At 45.5% G+C, this 26,853-nt stretch overlaps 1 protein-coding gene across 1 annotated transcript in view; it reads right to left on the bottom strand.

The window, feature by feature from the left end:
• The window catches only part of GPC3 (glypican 3), a gene marked incomplete at both ends in the record, with an annotated part of 154,368 nt that overhangs the window by 57,074 nt on the left and 70,441 nt on the right, over positions 1-26,853 (bottom strand). The window contains 2 exons of the mRNA XM_082289651.1: positions 5,540-5,665; positions 8,425-8,558. Coding sequence (XP_082145777.1) covers positions 5,540-5,665; positions 8,425-8,558 — 260 coding nt within the window. The remainder of the gene's footprint in view (positions 1-5,539; positions 5,666-8,424; positions 8,559-26,853) is intronic.

Here is a 26,853-nt window from a genome sequence, read left to right as displayed (position 1 = left end):
ATCCCAGACATGGGCTGGGTGTGGGGTGCAGGTCCACCCCAGCTGTTCTCTTCCATATGGGGTGCAAGTCTCCACCGTCCCATGACCATATACAGGGATCTGTTACATGGGAGTGCAAGTGGCAGGAGAGAGGTGGGGTGTATGGCTCTTAGGTGCCTTCCTGGCTTTGCTTGCTTGCTTGCTTGCAGAGAGTCCTTGCAGTCACTGCAGAGCTCATGATACCGCAGTCAATTTACACCACCAGTAGCTCCAAACAAGCTGCTTCAAAGGCAACCAGGAGGATCCAACGCTCTCAGTGGGGAGTGTTCTCACCTAAATAAAAGGAACCATTTTCTGCTGGATTTCCAAATATCAACATCTTGAAGCCTCTGAGAGCCTCCTCAGATCCTGCTGCCTCAGTTCCCTGCCAAGAGAATTGTTGCCTCTTCCCAGTTGCCCCACACAAAGCTCTACAGCCAGTGAGTGTGCTGCAGATGATGGCTTGGTCATAAATGTGAGGTCTCAGGTAATCAGCTGGCTCTGGGAGATGGGACTTCAGAAGGAACAGCAAAAACTGTAATATTCATAGCAAAACAATGAGAGTTTATAGACAGCCTGAAGTCTCCCTCTATTCTTACTTCAGTTCAGGACAAATAGATTACGGAAAAATTGGCTAAACCTGAGACCAAGCAGCAGGATTAATAGAGGAAGATTCATGATCTTAATTTCTGAAATACTCTGGAAACAATCATGGCCACTAAATAACCCTCTGAATTTGCCTACTGTCCTTTCATTATAGCTTATACTTGCTACAAAGCTGTGTTTTATGGGCTTGAAAAGTTATACAGCCCCCTCTTTGGGGACTCCATCGTATCAAATATTTTGCAACACTGCCAGAAATAACCAAACCCTTCACAAACTAAAGGGTTATCGCTGGCACGGAATTTCCTTTGTTCCAATTACAGAATCTCATTTTTCTGTCTTGCTTCCAATTGTGCTTTTGTTGTTTATGATTTATATGATTAAAACAAACCATGGTATGCTGGCAACAGCAGGGAAATCTGAGACTTCTAACTTGAAGAAGAGAATCTGGCAAGGTGCTAAAAATATATTAATTTTGAATTGGTACAAAGAAAAGAGTTACGCTGGTGATTTAGATTAATGTGTGCATTTGTCTTGAGAAATTTAGAAATGGCAGTATCTAACAGTAATGCTTAATGTGCTTAGAAGTTTTGCAGTGGGCAGATGTTGCTGTCATTCTATTCAGAACAGCTGGAAAAGAATATACTCATGTAAGCAGATTATTAAACTCTGAGAATCTAGATTTTAATAGGCTTTTAGTATTAAATGCTGCAAAGCCCTGATACTATATATGAAGTTCAAATCATCTTTGAGATTCCAATGCTGAGCTCCCATAGAAACTGAGGGGAGTTTGACATCTCAACACCTACTCGACTTAATCTGAATTACTCAGTCAGTACTTCGGTGATAAGAACTGACCTCTGTTTTTTCTCGACTTTGGATGGAAATAAGGATAAGAGAGGATGGGGCATGAAGACAGAGGAAAGGAGGGGCATCACAGAAACCCTCACTTAGGCAGGTTTAAGCTGTTGTACACCCACCCTGCCTACATGTCTGTCTCAGGGAAGTGCCTGGAACTGAGCCCAGGAAAGCTGCAAAGAGGCACACAGGGATGTACAGAGACAGAGGAAGATCCAGCAGGTCTGGTCCCCAGCTACCACAAACACCCAAGCACTGTGACCCCTCAACAAGTTCTTTGTAAGTGGTGGAATGTGCCACTCGTGGCTTTTGCTATGAACCTTTGTGGCGTCCCATAAAAGCACAGTGTGTTTTTGCACACTCTGAGAAGTGTGAAAAGCAGGAATGTGTTGCCTTTTCTTTTTTCTTCCCATTTCAGCTTATGTTCTTCAACCATGCAAAAGCACAGCAAAAGACATGATGCACTGTTCTGCATTACAGAAAAATCAACCTTTCTTGTGTGGTTTCCACTGTTATTTCAGCAGTTATTTCAAGGCACCATGTCCTAAATCCACAATAGGGATGACAATCAAACTATTAACCCACAGATCAGACCTCAGGAAGGAGGATGAATTCTTGCCATTAGATGGTCCAACGTGGAAAAGCAAATGATTACAAAGGATCAGAAAGTAAGACTCAGTAAAAAAAAAGAGGGGTTAAAAGCAGGATAAAATACCCTAGCTAGCTGCATTGCACTGGAGCCCCGAACATGCCACCTTCAGTCAGGGCAGAGGGGCTTAAGAGCAAGGAGGAAACAGAGGATGGTGCAAGGCTCAAATTGGGAAGTGAGACCCAGTGGAAAGATGTTGAGCACATCCAGTCCATGGGGAGGAGGGACACTCTCACTGCCTGTGGATAACAAAGCACTGGGATAAACAGGACAGAGTAAATACTGAGCCCGAACAACCACAGGAGGAGGATTGCAGAGTGCAGAAGGGACTGTTTGCATTAAATAACAGGATGCACATTGTTGGTATTATCAAGTACTTGAGTCCACTGGCAAGGGCTGTTTAGTTGCTATTCCAGGTTTGATTTAACGTGTTATAGGAAAAGGACTTAGAATAACTAACAGATTTTGTCATGACAGGGAGGTCTGGAAATGGATAAGTCAGTAGGGCTCTTTTCTAACTTAATGAACACTCAGGTATTACATTAGAAATGCAAGAGGTAAATAGCCACAATCCCTACAAGAACACAATCAAATCCTAGACATGCTCATACAGATGGTCACACTGACCTCACAGACAAAACAATGCTCGAACAGTTTTATCCATTGCCCACACACAGCACCAGACATGGAAACACATGGAAGCATAGAATCTACCGAAGCATCGCTCTGCCCAGGTCTTCACCTGATCAGCAGATTCAGCAGGAGCTTTCTAGTTTATCCAGGAACCCAGGGATTGCTTATGCCCTGCTACATTGTCCCTCCAACAGATACCAGGGTTGAAGTCACTCATGAGGGCCAGGGCTTTTGAATGGAGGCTGCTTGTGTCTGTCTATAAAGGGCCTCATCCACCCAGTCTTCCAGGTCACATGGCCTGAAGCAGAGCTAGACTGCAACATCACCTGTCTCTGTTTTCCCTTTAATCCTGACCCAAAAGCTCTTGGTCAGATCCTCATCTATCCCCAGGTAGAACTCCAGGCACTCCAGCTGGTCACTGACATAGGCACCCCATCCTTGTCTCCCCTGCTTGTCCTTTCAAAGAGGACCATCCTTCCATGCCGAAACTCCAGCCACAGGAACCATCCCACCATGTCTCCACCATCTTCTTTCTGGCAGCCACCACATATGTGGGACAAGTACCAGGACAGCATCCTGAAATTAATACCAGATATTCAAACCACACCAAATTTCTTGCAGAAAGTGGCAAGATGGAGTCTGATGACCAACAAACACACACCAGCCCAGCAGGAGCATAGAATTGCTCCAGTACATAATGCACATTCTCAGAGCAACTTGAGTAAGAGCTGCTACACCATGAACAGCTGCTTGGCTCCCTCTTGGGGAAAACACTGAAATAAAGGAACTAGCAGCTTGGGGTACTCAAATACCCTTACCTTAAAGGCTCCTGATTTTCAGGAATCCTCCCAGACACTCTGAAAGAGATGCCAAGCTGGGAAGTCCAACCACGTGAAGCAGCCTGTGTAGAGATCATTTTAACTACATGGGTCCTGGGAGAAGAGAACCCTTGACCATTATCTTAGCTCAGCTTTATTTAGCTGAGGTTTCCCCACTCACAGCAAAAATCTCTAATATCTGCCTTCAAGGGAACTGTCACTAATATTTTATAGGAGCTCAGAGGTGGCGACAGAGGGGGCAAGGAGAGGAGTGCAAAAGCACACATTCTTCAAGCACAGTAGAGGATTTAATCCTTAACTCAAGAGCCAGGGGCTGAAATCTTGGTGCCCCCTTCATTCACACAGACTTTATCCTCTCTCTGCCTTGCCCCCCTGCATGCCATGGCATCTGTGTGACCTGCTATATGGTGCCACCACCACCACAACATTGCAGCAGGGACCCAGGGGGACATCTCTGCCTATGACAGCCCCCTGGGTATTCTCAGCAGAAAGCTGAAGGCCGTCTATCACCTGAAGTCATGTTTAATCTGCAGATAGCTTTCAACTTACATTTGCAGGAGGATCTGGACTCAGCACTCTTCCATTGCTACCACTTCAACCAGCTGTGGCATCAGCAGGACCTGGACCAGGGCCACTGGTGACCCCAGTGAACTGTCATAAGCTAACACCTCACCCTCGATACTCCTCTCCAGAGCTGCAGTGTTTATAGCCCTGCTTTAAAAGTTTTAATTATCTATCAGTGAGACAATATTGAAATAATATTTTTCTTCCCAATTGAATTTCTCAGTTAGGCACGGAAACTCAAGATTTTCCAGAAATAAGTGCCAATAGAGGACACATTTTTCCTTAGGCAACATAAGTACATTTTACTAAGCGGGTGATCTTAGATGTTGAGTCATTTTTTTTCAAAATAGAATTTGATGCTATTTTGGTCTATTCAGTGTTTCAGGACAGTATTGCAAGTACAGGCTAATTACCACCTGAAGTTACTGATCAAGAAGTCATAATTAATATCTCAACATTTCACCACTTCCTGATTTTACTTCTAGTTCTTCCCTTATGCAAACTACTTAATAGCAAAGGATGCTTTGCAAAGTAGGGTGATTAGAGGAGATTTATGTAATTATAAAAAACATTTCCAAGTTCTACTTCCACATTATTTAACATTCCCAAGAGGCATTTTTTGCAAGAAAAATCTCCATTTCTATTAACACTTCTTCCTCTTTATGGTATGAATCCTGCATGTACCTGTCTCTGTTAACCTCAATTACCACCAGTATATCCTCCAAAAGGGCAAGTGGGGCAGGGCAAAGTAGCCACAGCACAAGCTGGACCTTAGTGGGAATGGCTCCATCCAGAGATGACAGTCAAGACTTGGTGGTGGGAAGGTGGTCAGATGACAGCAGTGGCACCACCAGAGTTCAGTAGTTTCCACTTCCTCCAGCTGAGAGCCATAGCAAGGAGAAATTCAACAAGGGAGTCTCCCTTCACTCTCCCTGGATGGGGCAGGGGATGCCAACCACAGTGTCCTGCTACCACTGCATGAAGCCTAGCTGGAGGTATCCCCACCCCATGCAATGCTTGGGGGCAGTGCCCTTACTGCTGCTCCAGAGGAGCCATCCCTAGACTGTGGTGCACTCTCCCATGGGAACAGGGCTGTGTCAAGCTGCTTCTGTATTCCTGTCTCTGGCCCACCCTGACCAAATCCCATCATGGGTGCAGGGTTTTCCACTAAGTAGAAAACTCAGTGGAGGACAGCACACAACCACTTCTATCTGTGCAGATCTTGCACATCCATCTGAGCTGCAGCACAGCTGGACGCTTGCTCTGCACAAGGTCCTTAAGGGAGCAAGTTGTCCTGGTCACAGACTGCTCCTGTGCTGGTTAACAAAAGATAAACAGTACTGGGGAGAGGGAGGGCAAGGGAGATGTGATTCACCTCTCCACGACTTCTTGTCCATTCCAGCAAAGGGTGTCATTCTGGACAGCAGAGCTGTGGTTGCAGATGTACTCTGGCAAGGTGCTGTAAAAACTGCTATGGGACTTCAGCTTTGCAATCAGTTCCCTGGAAGAAAGGGAGGAAAAAGGGTGCTCAGCTAAAAGGAGAATACAAGGTTGGTGCATTTCAACCAGTGAAGGTAGTCACACAAACACAACATTAAAGCAGCTAGGTGGAAAAAAAGCATGAAGCATCAGTTTTATTTCTGACCCCAGGTAGTTTTTTGTGGTTTTCCTTGATGTTATTCAGTCAAAGGCTGAACCCATGTTTGCCAGGGCAAAACTGCTGGTGATGGGGAGGGATGTAGGGGCAGCAGAACCTCAGCCCAACCATGCACAAGGCAAAAGCCAGACAGAGTCTCTGCACTCTCACAGCACCTAAGGAAAGGTGCCACTGGCTCAGGCCATGCATCTGTGGGGTACATCTGAGCAGCAAGGGCTTAGGCTGTAGCATCCCCTCTGCTTTGCAGAAGGCAACAGAGGCCCTTCAGGGGTTTTGTCTGGCTGACATTGGCCATCCAGCATTGCTGCAAGGGCAGGTGGCATTTTTGGTAGTAGACCAGAGCTGACACTCTCAGCACAGATTTGTACACATGGGTAAGGCTGTGTTTGATGTTGCACTCTCAAAAGTACACAATTTCAAGGGATGCACTGGGCTGTCACAGTCCGCATTCAAAGGGGCAGGTTACACTCACCAAAATGGCTCTGTCGCAGGAAGGCAGGAGGAGCTGCAGGAGCTGCAGGAGCAGTGCTTTCACCACACAGAGGGATTGTGAATCAGGCTGCATCCCAACCCTGTGCCCTCCCTTCCCAGCAACAAGGATCTCCAGCTGGTCACCTGCAGCAGTGGTCCAGAGGTACCAGGATACAGGCTGACCATGGGATCTCTGATGTTGCCAGAGAGGTGACAGAGGCTCTGGGAGTGGGATGTGACATCCCCCCAGCCCAGGTCTGATCCCTCAGGGACATTCAGCAGCTGTCACCAGGGAATAGTGAGAGATTTAATTAGGTAAATAGCACCAAAAGTAAGGTAATATAAATAGCAGGGACTGGAGACAGTAAGACTTGGCCTCACAGTCGTCTTGTTTTGTATCAGCACATTTCTCCCTATGGCAAGGGGTTATTTCTCAGCCTCCTTGCTCCTTGGGAGGGATGATGAGGAATTAGCACCTGGAGCAAGGAGCACTCTGAGGGGCATTCCCCAGGTGCTGTAGAGGGGGGTTGTCCATCCCTGCCAGCTGTGGGGAGCTGCCCTGCAATCTTAGGCAGTTTGGTGTGCAGGGGGGTGCCCAGCTCCCTCCATCCCTCCTTGCTTTGGGTTTCCATGGGGTTCCCTCTCCAGAACCCGCGACAGCCAGCTGGGGGCAGGCAATACAAGGAGAAGGCAGCCTGTGCTGTATGCTGCCTTTTCCTGCCGAGGAGCCTGTTCCTGCCGTGGTGGGGCTGACACAGCCCTCGCAGGGAGAGCCGCAGCCCATGGATAAAGAGGGTCACTCAAGTCCTGCCTCTGACCACCACAGCACGTGCTGCCCAGGCATCGCATGCATCGACCTGTCTGTCACTGCCATGCAAATGGACAAGGGTTTGTCTGATGAGTCAAGGCCCCTCCAAAGGGTGGGAATTCAGCCCACAGCCCCCTGCACAAATCAGAGGTATGCTTCAGGCAGTCACCTCCTGCGTGAACCACCTCCTACATCCATCTCCTCCACTAGCCTAACAGTGGGGCAGAGGTCCAACCAACACCATCTGGAAAGCCAAAATGAGGAGACCTGGATCATCAGTTATGGCAAACCCCAATGAGGACAAGCCTCACTGCCCATGGCACTCAGCTCCTTACATCCTAGGCATTGCCTTGCTCCTCTTCCACAGACCCCAGTAGAGCTGGGGGGAACAGGCAGAAGGAAACTTTCCTGGGGAGCAGAGCTCCCGGCAGGGCAGGGAGGGGTAGGGAAAGGAGGAACTCCTCTATATCTGGAGGTATGAACCCATGTAATTCATCTCAGCAGATTTCATTAGACTTCAAAGTCTTCAAAGGACATCTCTGTCAGAGTCTGGGCTCTGTAACCTCCAACATGTTGAGACAACGGAGGAATGCAAGCCCTGGTGCTGTATCTCATGGGAACCGTATCAAGAATGTGGCCCTGTTAGTCTTCAGAGAGAAATCCACTCAACTTAGTCTACCTCCAGTTTTAAAAATTGCAAAGCTTGCTTGTTTCTCTTCCGCAGGGATTTTTCTTTTATTCCAGACAGAAGTAAAGGCACCGCGTATCTCTGGGTGCGCTTTCAGATCCAGAGGGGAGATGCTGCTCCCTGACACATCAGTGTGAGCCCACTTAATTACAGCTTCTACTTACGTGGGGAAGGAAGCACAGGGTGCAGAGCCAGCAGTGGAGGCACCTGCTTCCTTTGAAAATACTCAGTAAAAGGCTGTTAACATCTCTGAACTACCATAAAACACTACACAAAAAGCATGAAATGCATTCCCCCTTACCTACACACAGTGTAACATACAACAATTCAGGCTGGAGTGACCATTTCTATCTATAACTACACTTGTGAGTATTTCAGGCACTATAGCAGTGCCCAAGAAATCCAGACAAGGCATTTGGTGTATTAACCTGGGTGCACTAGGTGAGAAAACCCATGTAGACACCTCACTGCACTTCAGAGTCCACCACAGAGCGGCTCTGATGATCAGAGCCAAAACCAGGTTTATGGGTAAGGGAAATAAGCAGCTTTTGCACCTGCTTCCACAGGGCCATTTCATATGGTGGCTGCTCCCGCAGCCCATCCAGCAGGCACCACACTCAGCCTGAGCATTCTCACCTCCTCCTGCTCGACAAAGTTTCTTCTTGCTCAGTGTCAGTTACTTTCAGGATTTTCTTGTCAATGAAAAGGTCTTCTGCATAATTAGCTGATCGAATCTGCCTCTGCTGAGCATGGCCACATAACCGGCTTATCTGGAAAACACAAACAGCAGTGTGAGGAAGTGTTAGGACTGCAGGAAAACAGCTGAGATGCACACTGGCACCTGCACATGAGCTGCTATCGTCCTGTCATCCCCATCTTGCTCATAGCTCAGCAAGCACCTGAAAGCAAACTGCTGTCCTAAGGATATGACCGGGCTTTTGTAAAATACCTGCCCCCTGGGAAGGAATGCAGGAAGCTTCAGGCAAAATGTCAGGGCATTGAAGTGCTCCTGTGGCTATCAAAACCCCTGAGCTGCAGGTGTGACAGGCAAATCTTCCTGTGTCAGGCGAAACTTAGGCTGACAGGAGGGGGCTTGAAATGTTCCCTGTTCCTTCCTTCCTGAATGCCACAGCATCTCAAGGCTCTACACTCTACCTCTCTAGTCAAACTTTTAGGAAACACCTCCTCTCTGAAGGAAAATCCCAAGACCCTGGTTCTGCATCTTGAGGCAGCTCAGCACCTGCACAGAGTGCACTGCAGATCCCCAGGGATGAGCATCATATACATCACTACTAATTAAAAAACCCAGGGCATAAAATACAGCAAGCATTGGGGCCACAGCCCAGTCATATCATGGGAGGCCCTGATGAACAGGGCTCTGCTAATGGCACAAATTAGCTCATTAGCTAATGATGATTTGGGAACCGGCTGCAGCAGCAAGGGAAGGAATCCAAAGCACCTCGTTAAAGCTCTCTCGCATGGCCGCTGTCCCGAGACTCACCCAGCAGCAGCCACTGCTGCAGTCCCTGCTGTAGATGGGTTTGCCACCATTTCCTTCTCTGGGAGACTACCAAGGGACATCTGTCCCCCTGTGGCAGCACTGCCACTGTGAAAGTCTCCTTTTGATCCACCCTGTGCTGCTCTGCAGGACTCATCCATGCTGGGTTGTGAAAGGAGCTTGACTGATTGCTGGGACCATGAAGGCACCTCAGTTAACACCACCCTCACCTCCTCTGAGCCTCATCCCACCACCCACTCCAGGCTTGGGACCAACCACACACCCATGAAATGCCCATTCGTTGCAGCACCTCATTTATCTCCATGCCACACCAAATCAAGGCAATCAGCTAAATTCCCAGTTAGCTGCACACCAGAGGTTAAAAACACACCCTCTGCCCAAAGCTACAAGCATCTGATGTGTAAAGAGAAGAGATTAATTCTGTTTTACTACATTCACATTTGGGTGGGCAAATAAATTAGTAATGTCACCTGTGTCATTATCAAGAGCAGCACAGTTTGTTTGCACAGGCTGCCACACAACAAAGAGTAAAATAGAAACCCCCTGGGAGCTGGGCACTGCAGTTTCTGGTTCACAGCACGGTGGGAAGACATGCTGCCACCAATCCTTCTGCACCTGCAGTTTCCTCTGCCAAAGCAGTTCCTCCAGCAGCTGCCAGGGGAGCAGTTTCTGCAGCATCTTATCTGGTTTTCCTCTTCTGTCCTCCTTTGGCTGTGTCTCCTCTCTGCCTTGCCAAAACCGAGTTTTGCGGAAGAATGTGTCAGCTCTACTGCCCTCCCTAAATCACTTGGCAGGCTTCAAAAACAGAGGGAGGAAGGGATTCAGAAAATGGACCACGTTTTGGGCTGTTTTCTTTGCCTTTTAGGCTTTCCTTTAGCACTCATCCCTCTCATAACGTTTACAGGTAGTCCCCTGATGCAAACAGACAGGAATAGGAACAAATCACAATGGGAGACCTGGAGAATGGCATTTGGGATCTGAGACCACCCCCAGCACAGAATGGGTCCAGATGTCCCATTCTCTCTCTATACTGGCTGGTGCCACTGTCCCTGCAAAGGGTAGACCAGCAGGAGAGCACCAGGATGCTGAGGGGTCTGTGGGCTTTTCCTCTGCCCAAGTCAGAGGTGAGACCTGCCATGAAACCTACTCCAGGGAAACACAAGATACACAAAAGCTCCAGGACACTGGGTATAGAGGAAGCAATGCCACAAAGCAGCATCACTGTATCCACGCTCTGCATGGACACGTAAAGTGCAGGAGAGAAGTGGAGAAAGGTCGGATATTTTAAGCTGCCTTTTGTGATTACTCCCTTTGATTCTCCCCGGGTCTGTGAAAATTCCCCCATTCCCTTTCCAAAGCCCAGCTTTCAGCTGGCAAAACCTATCAAACCCTGAGGGAAGATCAAGTCCAGGATCAAGGCTTTTTCCCAAGGATGCAGAGAGGTGCTGAATGGGAGGGGAGGGTCAGAGCGACAGCGCAAACAATGGCACCATCTGAGAGCGTGCTTCAAACGGCAAAGGGGCCCGGCAAACTGAGGCTGCTTCATCTCCCACCCAGCACTGGAGGGAGCTCAGCCCCTCTGCTACCAAGTCCTGCGCAGGTGCCGCGGCTCAGCTGCATCCTCACAGTCCACACAGCATCTGGGTACCACAGGCTCCAAGATTCATAGAATCTGTAAGGCTGGAAAAGACCTCTACAGTCATTGAGTTCAACCCGTTGATCATCAAGTCAACTCATTGATCACTGAGTCCAGCCATCCTTTCCGTGAGGGATGAAACCATGAACAGGACTGTGTTAACTGTGACATGGGACAGCAGATGTAATCTTTATGGATAGAAAGATGCACTGCTCAAACTTTCCACCAAGTTTTTACTTATTTATTTATTCGAGCTAACCTTTTCAGGAAAAAACCCCAACCCTGCAGCCCATATTGTGAAGTCACAGTGAAATGGTTGTCACCTTTTAGTCAAACAAAAACCCAACTGAGATTTGAACTTAAAATAAAGTGAGCAAAAGTAGGAGGAACAGATTGCCTGCTCATTTGCAGGGGCGGCATTGTGTATACTTTTTTGGGGGAGGGAAGGATTTCACAAACCATCTGCCAAAGTCTGCTGGACCACAAGCAGTCCTAGGACAACAGCTTAGAAATTCTATTTCAATCTTTCCCTCTTTTTGAGTCTGCACTGCAGGCTCAGGAGCACACGAACACAGCTTCCCAGTCTCTTCCTAACCACTGCCATTTTAAAGCCAACTCCAAAAAGTAAAGAACAATGCTACTGTAGGGCAGTCAGAGAAGGGACAGACACAAGCTCAGACCTTGAGGAGAAACAAGTGTGATGCTTCAGCTCTCTAGGTATTGCTTGCTCTGACAGGAGCAAGGACAGTCAGCTCCCCAGCACGGTGGTGTGTCTACAAGAGGGAGAGCAAAAGGAAGGGACCTTCTCTAACCCAGGTGCCAAACTTGTATCAAGCAACAGTGTTTAATATGTGGTTTCCTCCCACCACACAAATATAAATGTGAAATTCAAAGCAAATCAACAGGGCAGAACCACTGGATCTTCTCCTTGGGCTCCCCACGCTACCAGGTGGATTGTAAATATACACTAGTCCTTAAGTATAGTCAGTGCAAGAGCTGTGCCTTAATTCAGAATAGGCTGAAGTTTGACACATCAAGCCACAAAAAAAATGACTAAGTAAATCAAATCCCAATGTGTTTTTTAGGCAACAGGAGTTACACCTTGTTTTTAAAAGAATCTGCCAGGCCACCAAAAAACTGCTGCAAGGGGACACCAGGCAAGAAAAACCACCCCAAAACCCAGAGTTTTTACAAACCCCCAAAGACACCAACACTGTAACAGCCAAAGCAAAATTTCCCTGCCCCAGCTCATTAACAAACTCACTCATTACCCAATTTAATTACTCTCCTCCATGAGAGTATGACCCAGTCGACGAGGGGAAGGGAACACTGCTTTCTGACGACCACTAGTCCTCGCTCCATTTCTTTATTCCAGCCACGGGGAAATACCACACCCAGCTAGGGCAGAGCTCCTCGGGCACTGCCTAAGGCCGGCAGTCCTCATGCCCGATGGGAAGCAGCTGGCTCCCAACACCCGCGGGAGCTGCACACCGTGTAATGGTTCCGCTTTAGAGGGAACATTGATTTGAGAGGAGCACAGGGACAAGGCTAATGGAGTAGCACTATCAGCCCACTTTAACGCTTCTCCATTAATTTAAGATAAGAGGTGCCTGAGGACTGCAGGGAACCTGCGGCTGCATGGGAACAATGCACTACAAGCAGCCAGGGACCAGATCCACCACCACGGCTGCTTCCAGCTGTGTTGATTGCATGGGTGTAAAGCACAGCAGTGATCCACGTGGGTACCTGCCAGTCCACGGAAACTGCGATGGCTGGGGTTAATTATCAAAGAAATAGTGACCACAGTACCATGTTCTGTGCAAAGCATCACAGCCTCTGTGCAGCTGATGGAGGGCACCTCCAGCCTGGCTATGGTAGGATGGCATCGCCGACGCCTCTGAGGCTCCTGATGAACCCGTTCTGCTGCCAAGGCACAAGGCAGTGTAGCCACACAGGGCAAAAACATCTTACCTTCCACATCAGCAAGGAAATGCAGGGATAAAAGGATTGGAAAGCAGCACACTGTGATCCTCAGTGCCAACCTGAGCTTTGCTTTTAAGAGTAAGAACATTTTAAAGGTAATTTTCTAGATGATTTAGAAAAAAAAAATCCACCAAAAAAAAAAGGAGCTAATCAACTTCTCCTTGGACAAGAAGAGAGTGCATTAGACACTGCTGGATACCTGCTGCTGCCACTTCTCATTCAGCCCAGGAGCACCACTCTGCTCTAAAGGAGAGTTTGCTGTATTTGACCTTCGCTTAAACTTTACATGGAGTTTCCATTTGCCTTCCCTATGAACTCTTCTTCTTATAGATTCATTCTCCAGGAAGACACAGTATTTTTTTCCCTCAAGGGGATGGCCTCATTTTTGAAGATTTCCTCCCGCAATCTCCTTTGCTCTCTGGAGTTCACGTAAGTCATTTTATACCTATTCGTGAGTTTCCTCTGGGAGAAGCCACACATTAAACTGAAGAGACTAACTATTATCATTGATTTGAACACAGCTTCTGAAAGGATGATTTGCTACAGTATGCACAGAACATCAAGAGACCACAGACATGCTGTCTTTGGAGGAACCAACTGGTGCCCACTACACCCCGAGCATCCTTCAGTGATGGAACCCAGTTTGACCAGTGAGGCTGAAAAGCCTCAGTAAAGCAGCTGCTTGAATTGGTGCTTCTTCCCCCCATTCTTTTTAACAACCTGCTCCACTACACATCACAAGTGTTGTTAGCATTATAAAGATCGCATTTGTGCCCCGTTTATCTTCAAAGTCACCATAAAAGTGAACCTGAAGTCTAATACTCAAGTACCGCTACAGAATTCCGCTTAATTAAATTCTAAAGGGCTTAAACCAAAAATATACATTGCGATGATGTGGGATAGAACATAAACTTTTTAATAGTAGTAACCAAGCACATTTACCATTTCTACAGGTGTAATAAAAATGCTAATATATGTTAATGTTTAGTCTGTGGTTAATGTTTTGTCTTCTTAATTTCCCCAGGGCTTTTATTACTGATTTAAATCTGCCACACTGCCCCAGTGATTGCATTGCCTTCCACAAAACGGCACCACCCACGATCTCAAATGAACACTGATTAACAGGAGTGGAGAAACATTTGGCAAGGACAAACACTCTTATTATATGCTTCTAATCATTATATACATTTTGTCAGGAAGATGGGAAAGATCACTCCACTCACAGCAGAAAAATGTGATTATGGGCATAAAAGTGAATTTACAAGCCTTTATTTTAGGAAGCACATCATTATTAGCTAAGTAATGATTGTTCTTCTGGTTCCAGGCACTCAAGCAGAAGGAACAAACTGAGTATGGTAACACAGATGTCTTCTATGAACACTGCAACAAAATTCCTCATTAATGGAGTACTAAATGTTATTAATCAGCTCTATAGTATTACAGTCTTCATTATTTAGACTGCAAGGATTACATAAGAGACAGCATCCTAACTCGGTCATGCAGAGACAGGAACTGCAGGAAGTGACCTACTCTCCATGCTGAGGAGAACGTTTAATAATGCATCACCCTTAAATAATGCAATGCTATAATGTGTAAAATGCACACAAACACTAATGCTTAAAATAACAGAGTGCCTGTCACACCAGTGCCTGCGGTGACGCCCAATACGTGCTGCAAACATGCACTACAAATGCTCAGGGACCCCTGCAGCTACCAGACCAGGTTGTGCTGAAGGCCATCACCATCTGGTTAGAAGACTAGGTCCTTCAAATTGCTACAGAACCACAGAGGGATTAAGGAACCATTTTTCAAAGCAAATATAACTTAATTTTTCATAGAATGGTTTGGGTTGGAAGGGACCTTAAAGATCATCTGGTTCTAAATCCAAATTCCCATCCCTCATATAGAAGATCACAAAATACTTTACAGAGGGTCCGCATCACAGCAGAAACACAGGGCCCAGAGAGGACCAATAGGACTGGTTCTCAGGGCAAGGAGCAGGATGTGCACCACACAAAGCCATGTGTGTCGATGTGACAGAGTTGACACAGGAGCTGGCAGGTCTGACACATGGCATGGTTACATCATCACTCTAACCCAGAGACTGCATAATGACAAGAGTGCACCAGCTCAGCAGAGCAGTGGGGAGCACAGGAGTTTTTATGGGTTTCAATCCTTGATGCCAATTGCTGAAGCTGTATGATTTCCACCTGCACTTCCCTCTGCTACATCAGGGCTCACATGCCTTAAATTGGAAAGAGACAACCACTGCAGCTCCAATCATTGCTCCGATTAGGACATGCCACCCTGTCCCCAAGAGGGTGTGATGGCCAATGTACCATACATATGCTGCAGCACACAAGGCACCTCCACACAGTGTCCCACCATGTCCTGACCCTTGTGCTGACCCAGCCTCTCCCAGCACAGGATGCCCTTTCTCTCAAAGGAGCTGTGACCTCAGCTTGAGTCAAGCCCTTTCAAACCTACATAAAATAATGCAAACAAGATGTTTCTTCTTTCTTGCATCCCCAGCATGGAGTGTTTAATCCACCAAAGAAAGCAGCTTTGTGTTTCAGTGAAAGCCTGTTTATTGTAATTTATAGGTAGAGAGGAAGTCAGACTAAATGATCACAGTTGTTCCTTCTGCCTTTATAACTGAAGACATATAATTAAAGCACAACTTCTCAAGTCAGCCTTTCCCTCCAGCATTTTGTTAATTCCATATTTAACACAAAATTTGGTATTGTGGTTCAGATGGTTGGACCTTGGCAGCAAACCACAGGTCGGGCAGCTGAAGCCCCAGCCAGGGCGCAGACCCAACCCAGCCAACCAACTGGGAGAGTCAAGAAAAAAACATTTGCTTAATTTTTGGCACACACTTAAGCAGTTTTCCCAAGTGGAGACGTTTCCTGGAGCAGGGCCCTGTAGCATACTAATGCACCATTATGGTTTTAAGTTAGATCTGCACAATCTGATATTTCTTAGACAACCAAACTAAGACTTTATACTTGGAAGGAGAAGTCCTGGAAGGTTACAGCAGAGCAACACTTCCAACAGCGGGAAGATGTGGAAGCAAAATCCAGAGAAAACCAGAGCATGTTAGACTGACCAAAGCCAGGTTCAGGAGCAGAACGTGGCAGTACCCAGAGTTCATCTCCTGGTGAAGCCCCAAGCCCCCAGCATGCTTCATGGCTAATGAGGTGGCACAGCAGAGGTGGAGGACGTGGCTGCTCCTGAGCCCAGGCTGCTGCTCTGCCTATGGGACTGATTCCCCAAGGAGGCTGAAGATGCTCCAAACTCAAACAGCTGATTTCAACATTAGCACTGATTCATCTAACCTGACAGAAAATTTGAACTCAAGGTAGCAAAGCCCATTTCTGCTAAGGATGCTAAATAGAGTTAAATTATACAACTGCATTCTGTGCATGGTCTAACACTTACACAGTTGCTACTATAGGTCCCTAGAAGACCCTCCTATTCCAGGCAATTAAATCTACCCTATCCAAACAGACTGAGAAACAAGGACTTGGCTTGAGGGATCACCAGTTTTTACCAAGAACTTAAGAAAACCCTCACTGGGAAAAGCCGGGCAGCATGACAGCTCCAGGCAATTGCCATGCGCTTGTTATTTTCCTTCCGCAGGTTAATCGGTTTCCTTGGCAGATTTCTGTGGGTTTTAACACTGCACCATGTTTGTGCCTACGGCACTACAGAAAGGAACAATCTGAGAGGAATAAATTCCTAGCAACTTAATTTAGAGCTGCCATCAGTCTGGAACACAAGCCAGAATCAGAGCCTGTAACAGGGTATTTAACAGCAGCTGTGTCAGCTAGGTTGCAAATGTGGTCAATACATACCAGTCTCTCTTCCCCCCTGCAGCCATGAGCCCAGATTCAATTATTCTTTCAGAAATACTTCATTAAATAATTAAAAGGTTACTGCATTACTTTCCCCCTTTTTTTTCCTTTAAACCAGACCGATTCAATTTTGGAAGTATAAAGCCATTCTAATGTGTCAGCTACCAATTACCTACTGTACACTGTTTATTCTTTAATATAATCTTTGAGTAGAAGGGCAGTATTCTCAGAAACGCAGCATTAACTTGATCCTCAATGACTTTATTATGACTCTTTTCTAATTACTGCTCATAAAATCTCAGGGAAGAAAAATTTACTGATGATATCCCATCTCCTTAATTAGTTCTCTCTCTTTCAGCAATCCAATAGCAAGTGTAATATTTATTTAAAATAGGGTGCACAGGGCTTACCGCTAAATCTGCTATAACTGGTGATATCAAAACAAGCAGGTAAAAGGCAATGCCTGTTTTGCAGCCTGCACAGACCATGCTCACAGGTACCCACAACTTTTCAGATTTATATTTCAATAAATGCTCATACTGAAACCATCCCACCACTAAGTACTTTTTGCTATGAAATGCCCTTCTTCCTTCCTGTGGTGAATGGAAACCCTTCCTACCCCATAGGGTTTGGTACTCACCATTCCTCCCCACTCATCAGCCCTTACAAAGGACCATCACCCTACTTATTTTAATCTTCAAATAGGAATAATCCCTCCAGCAGCAACTTTTTTCTCCCTCAATCCACCTTTCTCTTTCCAAACACCAGTCTTTTCTAAGACAACAAGGCTGGAGGCACCAAACCACTCCAAATAATTTCAACAGTTAAGTTGCTGAATTTCTTCAGCAGAAAAATTACAAGCATTTGTTTTCCAGCAAAGCTCAGAGCAATCTCACTCATTATCCAGCTCCTGGCAAGAGGCTTTCCTCATGGCCATGCCATGGACCTCCCCAGTCAAAGCCTAAAAGAGAAGTATAATAATTATCATTAAGGGAAAATAGTAAAAATACCTCCATGCACCAGTGATTAGCTGCTGGCAAAATTAATCCATTCAAGGCCAACAAAAGGCTTGGGAAGGCCCTGTGTTCTTTTTGCCATTGCTTTTTTTTACTTCATCGGTTAATTTTTTTCTAAGTTTTGACGCTACCAGATCCATAACAATTTTTTCTCCGTGACAGTCAGGCCTAACCTAATCCAATTAAGGGTCAGCACCAAGATAATATACCCAAAATATGGCAAACAAGGTAAAAAGGCTCCCATTAGATTTTTGCTCGATAAAGGAATTACATTTTTCCCAAAGACAAAATAAGGCTTATTGAAAAGGTAAATCATTCTTTTCTATAAAGATAAAAATATCTGCAGGGCTTTTTTGAAACTTTGTTGTAAGACATCTTGTTTTTACATGTACTGTGGTTAGAACAATTGAGTTACAGAATGACTTACAACATTAGATTAGTTTCTGCGTGATTGAGAATATCTTTATAATGGAAATCTGTGTGCACTTTTAACCTTGTTACAATGCTATATGTCTGATTAACGTATTAAAGGGACTCATTCAATAATAGGCTGTTTGCAGACAGGAATTAAATTAATTTGACTTTATCACAACATCTTTATTAATGGCATCAAATGGAGGACTAGTATTTGATTATGAGAAGTGAATTCCTATAAATTGACATACAACAATTCCAAAATGAGGTAGGAGAATCACTAGATGGAAAAAAAAGTGACTAAACACTTGTAATGCATTTTGGTTTGCTGTCATTACTTTCCACTCGCCATGCAAGCTGTAAGCTGGGCATTTCCCCAACTCTCAGAAAAGATAAACATCTTGCACCAAAATCTACAGGTGGCAAGTTCTTAAATTTCCTTCTGGCCCTAAACAATGGGAATTGCATGAAACAAGGCTCAGAGATGACCTTCCTGGATGTTTTTTAGCATCTGCTGGGCAAACCCTTTTGGGCCCATCTGCACTGAGCTCATGGTGCCATTCTGCTCATCAGCATCACCCTCCTGCAGCTCCTACTGCCCTCAAGTGCCCTTCCCTCCATGGCTTTTGGCTGTCCCTCAGGGAGGAGACAGAGGATGGATGACTTAAATATCAGCACAGGCAGTTGGGTGTCTACAGAAATATCCACACTCTGGCTCTCTGGAGAGCAGCAGCATGAGGTTTATTTGTACAGCGATACAGATCAATATGTGCAATCCAGGAGTTAATAAGCTTAAGAAAGACATAATTTAGAGCACATCAGTCACCCTCAAGTTATCCTCAGTAGCCACCCGGCTCTCTGGGTGGTTTTCTCCAGGTCACTGGCTCAGAGCATCATTTCTACCTTTGCCAATAGCATGGAAGAGAATTGGGTGTGAAAATTGCTTAGGTTAGAAAGATACACCTGCATAAGGAATTGTAAAATTTGCCAACAGCTGTGTTGCTTTTTCTTTTCTTTTTCTTTTTAAACAAAAATAACTCTGCCCAAGTAGCTGTAGGCTATCAGCACAGCTTTCTGCAGCCAGCCTGCTCTTACTTAAACAAATCTTTGGAAAAATAATGCAGTTAGCAGCAAACTTCACCTACTGAAAGCAGGTTCCGTGCCCTCAGGGGCTCATTAGTGGGGCAACACAACAGGTAGGAATGCAGTTCTTTTTGCAGTAGCCTGGCAATGAGGGATGCGTTGATGCAGCAGATGGATGAAAAATCTGCCTCGTTTGTTGGAATTTTTTTCCCAGAAAAATGTATTTAGCATCTTTCATGCCTGGTACCTCAAAGCCACTTTAAAATAAGACGTAAAAATGATATAATTCACAGCACCACACACAGGCAGAGAATTCAAAATGAAGCAAACCACTCATTGCAACCCAGTCCTTCATCCTCTCCAGCACAAAACAAAACACTTCTGCTTCGCCCGGGCAGCTCTGGGCACTATTTTTGCTTTGCAGAGGGTCGCTTTTAAGTTTCTGGTTTGTTCTTGGCTCATTCATCAGCATTGCTAATGGGAGAGATAGTTCTGGTTTTAAGGCAGCAACACTCACGGGGGTTACTGTCACTGAAAGTAAACTCAGCGCTGTTAAGATGAAGGATGCCCGGTGAATGACCCCGGATGGAGGTCTGAGTGGAAACTGCAGTCACGGATAATGAGGCCAAAAAGAGGGTTTAGCATAAAAAGCATAGAGAGATGGATATTGGTGAGCACAACTCTGGTGTTGCAAAGCTGCGGGTCTAAGCAAGGATAAAAATCTTCAGGAAAGGAAATGGGCCAGAATGTATTTTGCTAATAAAGCATCTATGTTAATAGGGGTTGCAGGAGGCTGCAGCAATCTGGGCAGCAAGCGAGGGAGCCATGTCTGTGGGGCTGGTGCTCAGGGGTTTAATCTCTCTGGTCAACGAAAGATGCGTGAGCAGTTTTAGCAGAGAATTCCAGAGGCAACTCCACCATTCCACAGTAAGTGTACAGGGCAATGGCACGTCTGGAGGCACTGAGTTAAATAAGAATAAAGGCAGTTCATGCCATGCATATCACTTCTCTGCAGGCTACTCAGAAGCCAGGGGGGTCAGCCCACACCTAAAAGTCTCCTGTTTCTATCATACACCAGCTTCTAGCATCTTTCAGGTAAACCAAATCTAAATCTCAGCAAAGATCCAGAGCATGAGGCTGGTTTAACTCTGAAGGAAGTTCAGCTGTAAAGCTCATTTGCAAATACAGCCCCAGTGAAAGGGCTGTGCCCCAACCCTCCCCTTTCAGAGAGGCAGCTCCTCCCTGCCCAGCACATCTCCCACAGTTTTTGATGAAGACGAAGCCTCAAGACGTCCAGAGGGAACTTGCTGATGCTGTGATCTTTGGTTCAGACTGAAACTTGGTTTTTTTCTGCTTAAATCCAATCTACTTCAAGACCTCACATTATGTCCTTGACCATTACAATTTATTACAAAATCAGACAGCTTGAAATTTCAAAGCTTGAAGCTCAGAGGTGAAGGAACAGGCATCCCACACATCCCCTGCTGCAGTGCTTTGGATGATATGACCACCAGTTCCCTCCTCTCTGACATCTCAAAGCATCCCAGGTCCAGCTGTCCAAGACAGCTGTGATGGGAGACAGGTAAAAGAAAAGATATGAGAAAAAAAATAAGCTGTTCTGTGCAGTGAAGAAAGCTGCAAAACATTGCAAAGCTGTGTAACCTCATTTCCAACTGTTAAGACTGTATCCTGCCCTACTAACTCTGGGAGTTCTTTGTACTATGTACTTTGTACATCCACTGATGACAGGGCATCCCAGAACCAAGTATCTTTTTAAACACTCAGGAGCCAGTTGCAAAACAACAAATTAACTTCTCCACTAAAACAAGGTACATGCAAAGCCACGGTACATGCACACACCTACACAGAACCAGTAATTAATCTGCATGAGGTGTTTAGGCTTGTTCTGACTTCAGCTTGGAAAAGATGCAAGACATCCCATCACACACAAACCTGTGGCCATCTCACTCATGTTGCAGCCAACACGTGATTTGAAGGGAGATCAAGCCACGCTCAGTGGGTGCTGTATGATATTCCTGCCCATAAAATGCAGCAGCCCTAAAAAGCTCTTTTTAAGCTGCAGAGTAGCAGGGATGAAGTTGCCACCAGCTGAGTGCTCTGTCTCAGACTGAAGTCAATAAACAGATTTGTGTGATCTTCAGTGCAAAGTTGGGCTGGACATCAAACACACTGTCAAAGGATGCTCCGTGTGCTGCCCTGTGTGCATGCAGGGCAGAAGGGGCACTGTCAGCAGCTACCTTCTACTTTTTATTTTAAAAAAAGGCCTCACTGCAAATTCCCTTGAAATGGCACATCTCAGAGGTCAGAACATGTCCAATTAAAAGGACAAAGGGAGAACAAAATAGAAGAATATAATGTAAAAATTTACAAATAGAAGCAAAATCAAATGCTATTTTAAAATTAAACCTGTACTGATGTTCAGTGCCACCTCCTCTGGCTTTGCAGTGACAGGGCTGAGCGTCACTGGCCACTGCTTCCATCCAGCAGCTCTGCAGAGCCCCACACACTCAGTCTGCTTCATCCAGACCCAGTTCAGTGACAAATTGACTCAAAGCTTTGCCATGCCACCAGGGCAAGCCGGAGGGCCCACCAGCATGCCATTTTGCCCACACTGGAAAAGGATATCCATGACCAAAGGCGTGCTGCCCTGTATCCTCACAGGCAAAATTCTTGTTAGCAGTGAATTAATTAATTGTGACACCAATGGTCTCCCTCCCCAGGCCAGACAAGAGGTAAAGCTTTCACTAGGCTGAGAATAACCTCTGAGTCTCACTCCCCTAGAGAGGCAAGTCAAGATGGTCAAGAGCATTCATACCAACGTCCCTTCCAAGAATGAGATGCAGGCCCCTAATTTGCTACTGCGTATTTGAGTACTAAACCAGAGATTTAAGTCCTGCAGCAGCGTGCCAAAATAGCTGGATCAAAATTGTTGATACTGAGTTACAAAACTGCAGGCACGAACAACTTTTGCCCTTACTCTTTCAGCAACCAACACCATGGGGATTTCTAGCTCAAAATCAACACCTTGAAATTCAGTGCCTTGCCATATGCTTCCCCAAGTGTCAGAAAATCTTTACTACCTGAAACCTCTTCAGACAACTAATCATAGTACTCCCAAGGTCTTTTCACAGGAATGGGAATGCTGCTGATACTGCCCTCATAATAAGGTTTATTTTCATCCCGCAGGGGGAACACATGCTTGCTTTAACATGCTTATCAGGCACCTTACACCGCCTATCACAAAATGGATAACAAAAGTACACAATACACACACCTCGGGATAGTTCTGAGGGGGTCTGAGATCACTGAAAACCAAAACTTCACCTGTATTTCCAGCTTTAAGTGAAAAATGGAGCTAGCTACCAGTGAGTATTAGAGAATAGCCTGAGGATTAAACTTTGCCAATAAAGAACTTGAAAATACAGAGGCTGTACATCCAGCTGACTCTCCCAGGACTGATGCCAACAAAAAACAACCCACATTAAAAGTACAAAGAAACCAATCTCGGCGTCTCAGAGGGAAGGGCTTCACAAACAGCAGTGTAATTTCAAAGCTTTGTCCACAAATCTCTTGCTAGCTCTAGTACAGACAGAAAAATCCATTAGCAGATAGGAAAACTCACCAGAGCTCCCTGCCAGTGCAACCTGCTGAGCAGCAACTTCCAGCAAGTCACCAGGTGAGATGGCCCCAAAAGCAGCTCCTGGGCAGCATTTGGGGAAAACCAGCCTGGCATCACTGTGCTGACAAATGTACTAAATCACTGTGTATGGCAACAGGTGATCTTCTCATTCCTGGGTGCCAAAAGTCTCTTTATTTACATATTCTTGATTTTCACCTCTGTGTATCTGCTGGAACTGCTATTCTGAACACACACTGCAGCAATGTTTCTGTGGTGCTACAACCAACCAAAGTACCTGCTTATCTTTACAGCATGCTCGTGGACTCCCTGCCAGGATTCCCTAAAAATCTAGGGAAGCAAGGGTCCAGTTTTCCTGACTCAGAGGCTTCCCAAAGCCATCAGATCTGGGTTCACACCAGGCACTCTCCCTGAGCCACGTGAGGTGAGCACTTCAGCTTTGTAATAACATCAAATCCGCCTCCACATCACTTCCACAGCACCCCAAGCAGCACAGCTGTATAACCTAGTTAACCCACACCTAAATAGTCTTTTAAAGGTGTTTGCAGGGAAGTAAAACAGCAAGGATCTGCTCACAGGCAAGCACATTGGGAATTGCATGCTGTTCCCATACAGCACTGGTACCTTTCTGCTTCCCTCCTTCCAACAGGTGCAAGTGGTTGAACAAAGCTCCAGTGAATTTTGCAATTTAATATGATTTTCTAGAAACTCAGTCATCAGTTCTGAGTGAAAAATAAATACTTTGCTGAGCTCCCTGCTCTTTCCTTTCTAGGCAATGCTCTGCAGGTAGACCTGCATAACCGACTGCAAGGGGAGCAGCAGGGGCTGAGCAGCTGGGTTGCATCAAAAATGGGGCGGGCAGCATGTTGAGGGAGGGGATTCTGTCCCTCCACTCTAGTGAGACCCCACCTGGAGTATTTCCTCCAGCTCCAAGGCCTCCCAAGATAAAAAGGACATGGACCCATTGGAGTAAGGATGACAAAGTTGGCTAGAGGTCTGGAGCATCTCCGCTATGGAGACAGGCAGAGAGAGTTGGGGTTGTCCAGCCTGGAGAAGAGAAAGCTGCCAGGAGACCTCACTGCACCTTCCAATGCCTAACAGAGCTCCAAGAGAGCTGGAGTGGGACTTATTAAAAGGGTATGGAGTGATAGGACAAGGGGGAATGTCTCTGAGCTGACAGAGATTTAGATTAGGTATTAGGAAGAAATTATTGACTGTGAGGGTGGTGAGGCACTGGCACAGGTTCCTCAGAGAAGCTGTGGTTGCCTCATCCCTGGCAATGTTCAAGGCCAGGGTGGATGGGGCTTTGAGCAACCTGGTGTAGTGAAAGATGTCCCTGCCCATGCCAGGGTGGTTAAGACCAGATGATCTTTAAGGTCCCTTCCAACCTAAATCATTCTATGAGTCTAACCTCTGAGGAGATCAGCTATTACCTATGTAAGACCTGCAGACTGATTGTTTCCCTTCCAATTCCAGTAACAGAGAAAGCATTAACTTCCAGGGGTGCTGGGGTTGATTATTTTACTAAGCTTATTTGTACTGGATCTCTCCAAATTGCCTTGGTTTGTTGCAAAAAGCACAGACTGACTAAAATCACTCTTCCTTACACTCGATAAAAATACCTACAAGAGGTGGACATACTAGGTAGATTTTCAACCAGAGAAAAAGTAGAAGATGACAAAATTAATACAGCTATAGGCCTAGACAGTAGATTTTTTCCCAATGTGCCCTGAGAATCAGCCTCCTTTATAAAGTATTTTAACAGCATGTTTTAGGGGTGAAGTTTTTAAGCAGACAAATTGTAGAAATAATAAAGCCTTAACACACACCACCACTGACAAATTAGCTACTAAAGCAAGGTTTGGGATGGGAACTGTTTACTGCCACATTACTGAATTCACTCTTCTGCACTGCTGTTTACAGACCAGGAACAACACACAGGCTCCCATTTAAATGCATGCCTGGAGGCACAGTTTCCAAAAGCAGATTTACAGCAGTATGACTTCCTCCTCTTGGGGACTGTAGAGCTCCTCAGAAACTTACCTGGAGGCTCTGCAACACCTCTGGAGCTCAAGTTTGTGCCCTTTGTAGCAAGATCTGCTCCAAGCTACAAATGGGTCCAAGTCTGTGTGTGAATGCCCACACCCAGCCTAGGGGTGGGTGGCAAGGGGGAATAAGAAACAACCACATGGAGAAAAGACACTCAGTCAGGTAACATATCTGAGGATCTGAAATACCAGGAGAGAAAACTACTGCTGCAGAAATGCTGCCAATGCTGTGGAAAAACAAAAGATGGCCAAAGGACAGGCAAGGGCAGTAATGTTGTTACTCATGGTATAATCACTATGGGCATGGAAGGTAAGTTTTCCATAATTCCAGAGGATTTTAATGACAATTAAATAACCTGTCATTATCCTTAATACCATACAGGTAAACTGTACTTTGCCCACAGAAGCAGTGGTGGCCAAGGTCAGTAATAAAAGAGGTCAATATGAGAAGCCAGGGCAAGTGTAAAACCCCACATTTTCAAAGACAACCCCTATGGCATTTCATACTTTGGTATGACTACAGTGTCTAAAAACAATCGTATTTACAGGATAACAGTAAATACAACTGTTTGCTTCCAGGTATATTCTTTGAAACTCAGTATGTACTGATAAGTTTAACAGAGAAACTTTCATCATAGCACAGCTGAATAAAAAAGTTTTATTCTATCATTTACAAAGTGGTATCTTACAAAGATATTTACCCCAGATTACCCCAGGTCCTGATGCAGCTCAGCTATTAGAGTCAGCCCTCTGCAATACTGTAGTTAAGACTGTCAGTGCTTCCATTATTGCCTTATTTCTCCACTGAACAGTTCATATCCTCATTTGTGGGAAAAAAAAATGTTGCTTTGGCCTCAGGTCTGATGTAAGACCCTTAGCTGAGCAACATAAGTGTTTTAAATAAAAACTTCAAAAACCCAGTGGCCATTCTCTTTTGGTGAAAATTGCCAGGCAGCTGGCTTGTTTGGCTTAGACTTTTTCTTCACTCCAGTAACTCAAAAATGTCTCTGGAGCAGACAAACAAATCACTGAAGTATTAAATAATCAAGAGGAGTTATGTTTAAGTAAGTACCTAGCTTGCTACTTGATATTTAGTGAACAAAACATTCTGTTTCCTGCTACTTGATATCCTTCACACTAGCTACATATGGCACTAATGAATTTCAACAGCTTTATCAAGTACAAAAGCACTGAATGGTTTTGTAATGCCCAGAAATTTTTTATTGTAAAGGAAGTCAGTTTATGTTCTGGTTTGGCAGAGGATGGGCACATTGTAGCTCTACTGCTTTGTGTTGACTTTAGTGGCTCTCCATCTACTTGTCCTCCCACAAGCATGTTCTCAGACAGAACAAAGTGTAGACAGATCAAGGTGTCAATATTCAATAATATAAGGGACAGTCATATTTGTTCACTATATACATGGACATCTCCAAGAAAAAGTGCATTTTTGTTGTTGTGCCAATTAAAGAAAGATACGGGAGAACAAACACTGGTCCTTTCAGGATCCTACAGCAATGCCCAGGTCTGTGCTCACAAAACCTGGCACACAGCCCATATGCACAATGCTTCTTCTATGCCTTAGCACCTGCAAGCATGGTGGGTTCACTGATGCAAAACATGCTGGATGCTTTTGCTCACAGTTGAATATGTCAATGGATCTTTTGAGATTAAACAGGCTCATTCTACATAGAGAAATAAGTTTTGTTTCTTACTGCCCTGGAAATGCCAACTGGGCTTGGAGTTGAGCTGGGTTTTCTCTCATTATCAGCTGTAATGTGAATTCTCCCTCTCACATGAACTCAAGGTAAACCTACAGTTACATATCTGCTCCTTTGCTGTTCCAGAGAGGGT

This window comes from Coloeus monedula, assembly GCF_965178545.1.
Source record: "Coloeus monedula genome assembly, chromosome: 12".
Classification (NCBI taxonomy): Eukaryota; Metazoa; Chordata; class Aves; order Passeriformes; family Corvidae; genus Coloeus; species Coloeus monedula.
Note: the sequence above shows the minus strand (reverse complement) of the source record. Positions and strands in the feature narration are given on the sequence as shown.